General features: G+C 32.8%; 1 protein-coding gene across 5 annotated transcripts in view; it reads right to left on the reverse strand.

The window, feature by feature from the left end:
* Positions 1–217: 217 nt before the first annotated feature.
* LOC139088492 (uncharacterized) overlaps positions 218–9,218 on the reverse strand; it is a 72,371-nt gene continuing 63,370 nt past the window's right edge. For all 5 annotated transcript variants that reach the window (XM_070637742.1, XM_070637737.1, XM_070637740.1 and 2 more), the window contains 3 exons: positions 7,233–7,310; positions 7,040–7,166; positions 218–1,755 (listed from right to left, as the gene is read on the reverse strand). In XM_070637742.1, coding sequence (XP_070493843.1) covers positions 1,646–1,755; positions 7,040–7,166; positions 7,233–7,310 — 315 coding nt within the window. In that variant the 3' untranslated portion in view covers positions 218–1,645. The remainder of the gene's footprint in view (positions 1,756–7,039; positions 7,167–7,232; positions 7,311–9,218) is intronic.

Here is a 9,218-nt window from a genome sequence, read left to right on the forward strand (position 1 = left end):
AATAACGAGAATTTAAGAGAAATAATTTGGGTTGAAAAATGTAAACAAAAAATACCATACTTTGGAGTCAATTTTCTAGAGTTAGACTATGATTTGAAGTCTGATATTTTGAAATGATGCAGCCTTTGTTGTATTTTTGATTGATGATCAAACATGATAATAAATAATTGAATTTTGAACAAAATTTTCAAATCTAGATCATAGTGTAGTGGTAGAAAATAATATTTGTAACGGTTATTTGAAATTAAAATTTCCGATTAAAATTTTTCACTCGCAGCCAACTTCACGAGTGATTTAAGATTATTCAATATTCAATATCAATATTTAAGACTTGCGATGTGGTAGCCGACCAACCGACCGACAGAATGAAGTGTGCTTTTCATTCAAAAATGCGCTAAAAAAGTTTAATTTTCTATTTATTTTCAATTGGAAAAATTTTAATTGAAATAATTTTGGATAGACTATAAATTTGCATTTCTCTTGATAGTTTTAGAAATAAATTAACAAGAGTTGATTGAAAATAGATTTGAAAATTTAATGGTTGATTATCATCATTGTGCTGCTATAAAGCAAATGATGATGATGATTTGTCGTATTTTAGTTAATTAATAGAATTGAATTGTAATTCAAAATCAGGACTTGTGTGATTTATGCTGAATCTATTTCAATCTCTCTTTTGTACACATAATATTGTGATAAATTATGCACTTGGGGTTCACGCCTATCCAGTTGGTAGTTGGATGTTTTGTCATTCCCCACTACCTTGATTTAGGTTGATCCCAGAGTTCGATGTCGAATCGACTGGAACCAAGCCCCAAACACCACATATCTGTATGATTTTCAGTACAGAATGAACATTTCATTCCACATTAAACAAACTTGTCCTAGATATGACTTCATTTCAATCCTAAATTGGTATGAATATGATTAAATTTTCGTATCAAATTTTTTGTCATTAAAGTTTTTAATTCCAACATTATTTCAATCGTCATTTCTCTTAAATGTTAGAAATTAAATACAGTTCTCATCGTCTGAAAGCAAACAAATTGAATTGCTTATTAAAAAAACTACAAAAAAAAATTCCCAACTCATGAAAAATGAATTTTTATCGTCAAAAAAGAGATGAAAAAACAATTTTTCTTCCTTTATCTATGAGAATTTGCTCTTATTTTTGCATATTAAAATTCCAAAATAATACTGAAAATAAGCATCATGCTGCAGCAATCTAGGAATAAGTATATGTTCATAAACTGCTGTGCAATCCTCATCCGATCTAATTAAAACTTTTTATTTCACAACTTCCCTTATTTCGCATGGTTGATGGATGAAGAAAAATGAACTGCTGACAACATCGACTCTTCAACTCTTCTACATAAAATTAATATTTTTTTTTTGTGTCTTCTATCTCCTCATATTTTCTGAGAGGGACAAGTATCCATCATACCATTCGGTGTGGTTTTAATGAAATGCAAATGACAAATGTTTTTACACAATTTTATATTTTCTTATTTACATAATTATTTATTCTGCAAAATAAGAGAACTTTTTTATATACTTTTTTTTATGTCCAGTTCTATTTGACATTGCATCCTACTAACTTCCATGTTTATATCTCACTTCAATAAATGTTGTTTAAATTCACTAACTATCTTGAATTTACAAACATGAAAATCCACATTGAGAGGAGTACACAAACAACATAAATCCTTTTCTCGCAGGAACTTTTGACTGCATGACCTTTGCTGAATGATGTCACTGTATGGCGAGAGATGAAGAGTAGTAATAACATTGTTGCACAAGTCGATGGAATATAAATGGAAGAAAAAGAAAAGAAAAATTTTATTAATAAAAAATGAAGTAGTAATCAAGTTAGGTTGGGTATTATGAGATTATTGAGCATTTGTGACTTCATTGATTGATCATGGTTTGAAGTGGGATAGGCTTTTTTTTATTTTACAGTGTTTCTTGAATCTACATATATTATTTATATACAAGCTCAAATACATTGTGTTTAAAATCCCAGAGCACTCTTAAGACGTTCCCTCAGTGCGCACTTAAGACGTTCTCCCAGTGCGCACTTAAGACGTTCTCTCAGTGCGCACTTAAGACGTTCTCTCAGTGCGCACTCAAGACGTTCTCTCAGTGCGCACTTAAGACGTTCTCTCAGTGCGCACTTAAGACGTTCCTAAGACGCCACTAATCTACAAATCCAACGAAGTAAATAGAGCAAATATTACTGCATATTACTGAAGAATTTGCAATTCAAACCAAACTTCTCTAGACAACTTCTAGTTGCTCTACTTGTCATTGAGTATAACTCTTAAGAGAGCAAATCAACTTTGACCTTCATGTTCCATCTGCAATTCTTCATCTAGTCAAACAAAATGACAAACAAAGTCATTCCTTACAAACAAAAAAGTTTCTTTTCTTTGTGAATCGAAATTGAATTTGCAATAAACATGAATCCTCTTCTATTTGCGGTCTTCTTTTTATGATTTTTTATGTTATTGAATATTTTTTAATGAAAAATATATGGATAGAAAGCACTTTGGGGGAATATTGAAGTCAATTGTAACAATATGACGTTTTTTTTATATGTATAGCTATATATGGACTTCATTTTTTATTCCTCAGTTATGAGTGCTTACTCATCCTTTTATTGCTCTCTACAGCGTGGTTTTATTTCAGTTTAAAAAATGATTCTTGCTGCTGAGTTTGGTCGTGAATGAAAATTGCTTGGTTACAAAGTAAGTTTTGGATCGTTTGTTCAGCAAATACTGAGCATGATATTTTTTATTGCAATTGCGGACATCTATAATTTTTTTTTGAGGTTATGTTGAAATGATGTCTATTGGATATATGGATTTTTTGAGAACTCTGTTCAAATTGAATCTTAACTGACTTTGCAGATCAATTTGTTGGATTTCAGCTGTGTGATCCAATCCAAGGATATGAGCTAGGTTATGAGCACTGGATATAGAAAGAAAGTTTATGTGTGCTTTGTGTATTGTTCCCTAACAACACCCGGTGGCTATGTACAATCTTGAGAAGTAGTTGAGTCAGTTCCGTAGTCAACTGTCATTCATGATCTCCAAAATGCGATAGCTCCTATAGACCAAACAAAGTTATTATACCAATTAAAAATATTCCAAGAAGTCATTATATCCATAAACATTCATTCATCCATTGTATCATAAAGCTATTAAAGCCTTAAATTCACAATTTAAACCGAGTTCCTCCTTTTGTTCTTATTAATCATAAATTTCAATCATGAATTTTTAATTACGAGAAAATCGTTGCCATTATAATTGGAATCATTATCATCACCTCCTTTACATTCACCAACCGCACTAATGGTGATCATTAGAAATCGTGAATTTAAAGTGATGGGAAGAAAAACGGCAAGTAATGTTTGAAGGAAATGATGAAAAAAAAAAGTCCTACAATAGGGATGGGATAATGTAAAGTCATAACAAGCAAAAAGAACAGAGATTAAAAAGGAAAGTAAAGTAAAAGTGTCTCATTTAGATAACGCTGACTCTCTCTCCTTTCTGTAATTAATTTCATTGCTTTTGTCTGCATTTGACTTGAATCAAAAAAAAAATCTCTACGAAAAAATAAAATAAAGGAAAAGAAAAATGAAATAAAATAAAAGCAGAGCTATTGGAGATAACAATCTCTCCATGAGATCATACACAAAAAAAAAAATAATGTTTGGAAAAAAATAGCTGAAAGGGGCGACACTTTAAAAATATATACACAAAAAGTTTTTCTGTTCACGTAGTTTATTCACAATGGTATATCATTAAAAATAACCCCGAAAGGGAGAGAGAGAGTAAAGACAAATGTTATGAATAGAGGAGATTTAGCTAAGAAGATCCATGCAGTACTGCGTCATGTCCTTGCTGCACAGTGCATTTTCATTTTAATAAAAAAATATTATTAAAGCTGAATCTTATTTTGTGGATGGTTTGGTTTTACAGTTTGGCATGAGATTAATCTTGATAGAATATTCAAGGAACATGGAATCTGTAAATAGCTTTTCGTATCTGTACAGGGTCCCTATGTATCTTATCCTATGGTCTAGGGGAATTATAAGAAATGAGGCTTGTCTCCATGGTTAGATTTAATTACAATAGCTATTCATTGCAAGAGAGGAAGGAAGATTGGGGGTTAAACGCCCTTGAACTACATCTTTTGGGTGACAACTTTTGTCAGAGACTCAAACTCGGGTTGGTAGCTCTAAGGTCATCAATTCAAATTCTACTATTCCCAAATTTATGATTGCCAAATCACCTCCTTAGATTGTTTTACTGCATGTATTCTAGGTTGGGACACGTTTCTACTGTATAAGACTCGAATAAGACTAGGTTGGGCAGAATCGTATTCGAATATATTCGAATACAAATATTCGAATATTTTATGCGAATATATTCGAATGCATATTCGAATATTTGCCCAACCCTAAAAAAGATCCTAAACAAAAATTCTTTTGCCTAGTCTTGAACTCATGATCGCTTGATCGGTAGTACAATGACTAAGTCCCAAAGAATAAAGTCACTTCGCCACCGAGCCACTTCGACTCAATGTATAAAATCTGAACAAAATTTGATCATTTGGGGCTTTAAGATTAGGGAATGTATCATAAACTTGAAGCGTAGCAAAGCTATAAGACTGTCTTGCAATTGGAATCGACCTGTCATTATAATCTATAGAAGATATAAACGAGAACAAATGGTATAAAACTATAAAATCTGACTTGGATCCTTAGTGTGTCATGCTGCAAATGATTTAAAGACCTCTAGTGTAAAGGATTCAAAACATCAATTGAATTTTTCTGTTTAAATCCCTGCCATACATGCACATATGATTCATTCAAAAAGAAAATGCGCCATTGTCTTCTTTATCTTCAAAGAACATTCCCCAGTCGCTTCTTTTTTTGTTCCAACATTTTTTCTCTTTTCCTGTTTCACAGAAATCCCACTGATGTAACTGTTATACTATTATAAAACAAAAGAAGTAGATTTAAAAAAAGAATGAAGAACTTTCGCGCAGAAAAAAAAAACGGAAGGTGAGGAGGAAAAAAAATTAATGACGATATCGTTGAAAGCATTCACACAATGGATGTAGAAAGCTAGAGTTCAAGCTCTCAGCAACAAAATCTTTGTATATTATATGTATGTGCATCCACAAAGAGTTTAAGGAGTGAAAGGGGAGGGAAATTATGGGTAATGAAAAGAACTGCAAGCACGAGATTTTCTAATTAAAGTCAAACAACACGATGAATTGTGTGCAATTTAAATGTTAATGGTAGCTAAGATATAACATACAATTGGAAGGAAAGAAGAGAAAAATATCATGATGATAATGATAATAATAATAACAATACAATGGGAAACTCATAATTGCAATGAAATGTGTGGGGTGGAGGGAGTGGATCGAGGGAATGGATGCTACATGTTGCATAACATTTTGACAAAAGTCAAAGAAAAGTAAATTAAGGAAGGTGGAGGTGAACATGTCGAGTCGTTCATTTAGTACATAACGCTATTAGGGGGTGGGGAGATTTTTGGGGTATAGAAGTCGATTTGTTGCGTTACGTCAGTGATGGGCAACCTCTGTGTCATGGCATTCAAGTGTTCAGTCTGCAGTCGATTTTGGTCGAGGTTTATCACCAAATATGCTTTCCTGAAATCAGACTTTCCCGGGATTACCTGATATCGAGAAAGCATACCACCAATGTGTGCCGTATAAAGGTTGTCCACCACTGCATTACGTAAAAAGTGACCAGCCCCAAAGCAAATGAAATAAGGTGGAAGTTTGCCTTACTTTTTTGGGTCAACTTTAACGCGGTATATCTCTTAAATCTGTAAATCAGATTTCAAAGGAACTGCGCGTAGGAGTGTCCAGCAGTAAATGGATATCTTTGATTGCCGTAGGACATTTTTTCTAAAAAGGAAAATTTACTTTTTCTAATTTTAAATTTCAAAGTGTCTTGAAGTCTAGTAAGCTTTAATCATAAAAGTAATTTCATGCCTTAGTCTAGACTGCGTAGGTTCAAATTTCATTAAAATCTTGTCAAAAATTCATGAAAGAAATTGGTAAAAAGTTTCAAATTCTCCCTTAAGGTCTGCTTCAAAAAGCGCTATTTTTCTGTTGTCATAATTGGAAAATGAAGCTATAAAATATTAATGGAGATTAGATTCTCTTTTGAAATTGAAATTTTCTTTGTTCTCCGTTTGAATAAAGCCATTTGCTGTACAGTTTAGCTCATGGTCGTTTAATGTGAAGCTGACACAAATGATGGGGAAATTAGTTTATGATATGATCTCAATGGAGGATGATCTTGCAAGTTGTAACGACGGAATAAGACAGATCTGCCCGAACTGTGTCCCGCGGTACCTCTTGATGATGAGCTTTATTCAAAATCGCGGACTACATACGATTCATAGCATTCACAATCGATTTTCATCGTCACATCAAAGTGTCGCGACACAAAGGTTTGACAGCACTGGAATAAAGCTTATTGAATTGAGCTAAATGAAAGTTATTAATGCTAATGAGCAAAAAATGAATTTCTTAAATTTCTTTGTTTGCTAAGCATCAGTGGAGCTTTTAAAATGGTGAATATAAAGCAGCTTAGAAGCTTCTTTTGATAAAAATGATGGATTAAAATTAATCTTCTTAGTATTCATATTTGATTAATTAAATTTAGCTTCTGAGTATTGACCTAAGAGTAGATTTTCATAATCTAGCATTAAAGTCGAGTAGGGATTTATGTAGCACATTCATTAACCTGATAGTTTTAGATATTCTAACAAAAAGCACATCCAGCAGCCTCGTAAATCGGCAGTCTCTTATGAATGAATGATTAGTCAACCGTAAAGCAGTAAAATAGTCCGAATAGGAAGCAGCCCAAAAAAATATATTCAAATATTCTTTGTCTCAATAAAACTCCTTCCATTATTTATCTACCGGATTGATCAGTGAAGCCGAAAAAGACAATAAAATATTTTATATCCTTAGATGATACACATACCTCTCTCAGGAATTGGTTCCTTTCGTGTTGTTTCCAAGAATGCTTCAGTATAATCAGCATAAAATGTCCCCACTTCTGCTGTACAACGCAATATTAGATGTCCATTTTGATAATGTGAAGGAAGAATCTAAATTGAATGGAAATATGTCAATGTGCTGCATTTTTAAGGAACAATTGCTTTGACAAGTCTTACCTGAATCAAAAGATTTTTTGATGACCAAAACAGATTGTTGTCTGCTGTTGGATGGTACATTGTTGGTTCATTTCCAACCTGCAATAGAAAGCAAGAAGAAGAAAAATTTGAGATACAACAAAAAAAGGAGGCAAAGACGATTATTCCTCTTAAACTAGTTCAACTATGCTATTATGTTCAGGAAAGCTATAAATTTTCGTGTGCGGCGCATAAACGTCGGAGCGGAAAGGCTTTTTTATTTAGTTCCTTATATGTTATGTATCGTAAAAGACAAAATTTATATTTTTTGAACATAGCAAGCATTGCTCATAGCAACTTTTCAAAAGGTATCTGGAGACATTTTATAGACATTTAAATATAAAGAGCAATTGGATATGAAAAGGATCGAAAAATTTGTTTGTCTAATATTGAGACAACTTTAAACGTGAATAAGAAAAAAAAGGACTGTAAATTATTTTCTGGTGGGTCCTTTCATGTTGTGTGCCATGGCACAGAAATATTTTTGGAATGTCCATTAAATTTTATCTAGTCGTAGAACGTAAATAATTTAGAGTATTTTAATGGTGTCGTCCTTAAGCACCATGCTGTTGTGACTAGACTTATTATGAACAGTTATAAAGAGTTGAATTGGTCTGTGCTTAATATTGTATGGAAAGTAAGACACTTTATGGCAGTGGTGGACAACCTGTTTGTCGTGACATACCAGTGTGCTGGGTGTTTTTCAATGAACTTCATGCTGTCTGCCGTTTCGATAATAGCTTGCCATCAAGCTGTGCCGTGGAAGAAAGGTTGTCCACCACTGCCTTACGGCATCATCCTGACCCAATTCTATTTTTAAAATTGTCTCAATTTTATATGAAAATCGATTTTACGAAAATTACCCAATTACTAAGCATTCCACATATATTATATCACTAAATGTTGTACCAAAAAGATTTTATGATCCTTCTTTTATCTCCTTAAGCTGAATCACTTGCTGCTGTCAAAGCTTATGTCCTATTTTTTTTTAAAAAAAAATTCTATTTCTGCACAATTTCACACAATGAAAAATGGATTTTTTTTTTGTTTTTTTGTTCTTCTTCCTACATATGTCTATCTATGTCTTCGATACATAGAACGGCGTATCCAGTTGGCTTTATCTCGTTCTTTCTCGCCATATTCAAGGACATTTTAGAAATATTTCATCTGATATTTTATGTGCTTTTTTTCATTTTATACAATTTTCATCTTACATCCTACACCTACTCGATTTATTGTTAGCAAAAATCTGCAATAGATAGGCATCGTCGTGGGTGTTTGACTATATGATCTTATAAATTAAAGCAGTAGATAGAATATCAATTAATCTCCTATTCAATGTAGCTTTAAACAATTGTAGACAACCTTTTTTGTGTCAGGGCGCAACTTAGCAGCAAGCATCAACTTCGGCAATGCCAAAATGGTTGCGGTACACTCAACACTTAAATACGAGTTGAGCAACCTGTATGCCATCTCTGGTTTGAGCTATGGTGGACAGCCTGTGCCGCAGCATCATTGTGCAGACTATTTTTTTTTGGGATATGGCAGGACATAGTTTGTCGTGTCGGTTCCTATCGATTTTAATCACTAAGATGTGTCTTGACACATAAGATTCACACCACTGGATTAAACAATTGAATTTGATGCCGGATGTAGCACCTGATACATAATATTTGACAGATTTTAATCAAATAATGCGCGCAATCTGTGGAAAATTCTCATACTTGAAGTATATAGTGATGTACTAAGGAAAATAAGAAGAGATTGTAGAAGAAAAAAAGCTTATGTGATTTATATGACGTAGCATAATGTGTTTAACATAAATCTTATTTTAATACATACATTCGTACCTATGTTCGAGTATAATGAAAGAAAAAAAATGTGTGCTGCTTCTATTTCCTTTCCAATGTGGAAAGGATTCATTTATTATGTTTCTTTCTTGCATTTTAAAAGCACTTAAAACTGAAT

Source organism: Chironomus tepperi, unplaced genomic scaffold (assembly GCF_022539635.2).
Source record: "Chironomus tepperi strain 1889 unplaced genomic scaffold, CSIRO-AGI_Ctep_v1 contig_163, whole genome shotgun sequence".
Taxonomy (NCBI): domain Eukaryota; kingdom Metazoa; phylum Arthropoda; class Insecta; order Diptera; family Chironomidae; genus Chironomus; species Chironomus tepperi.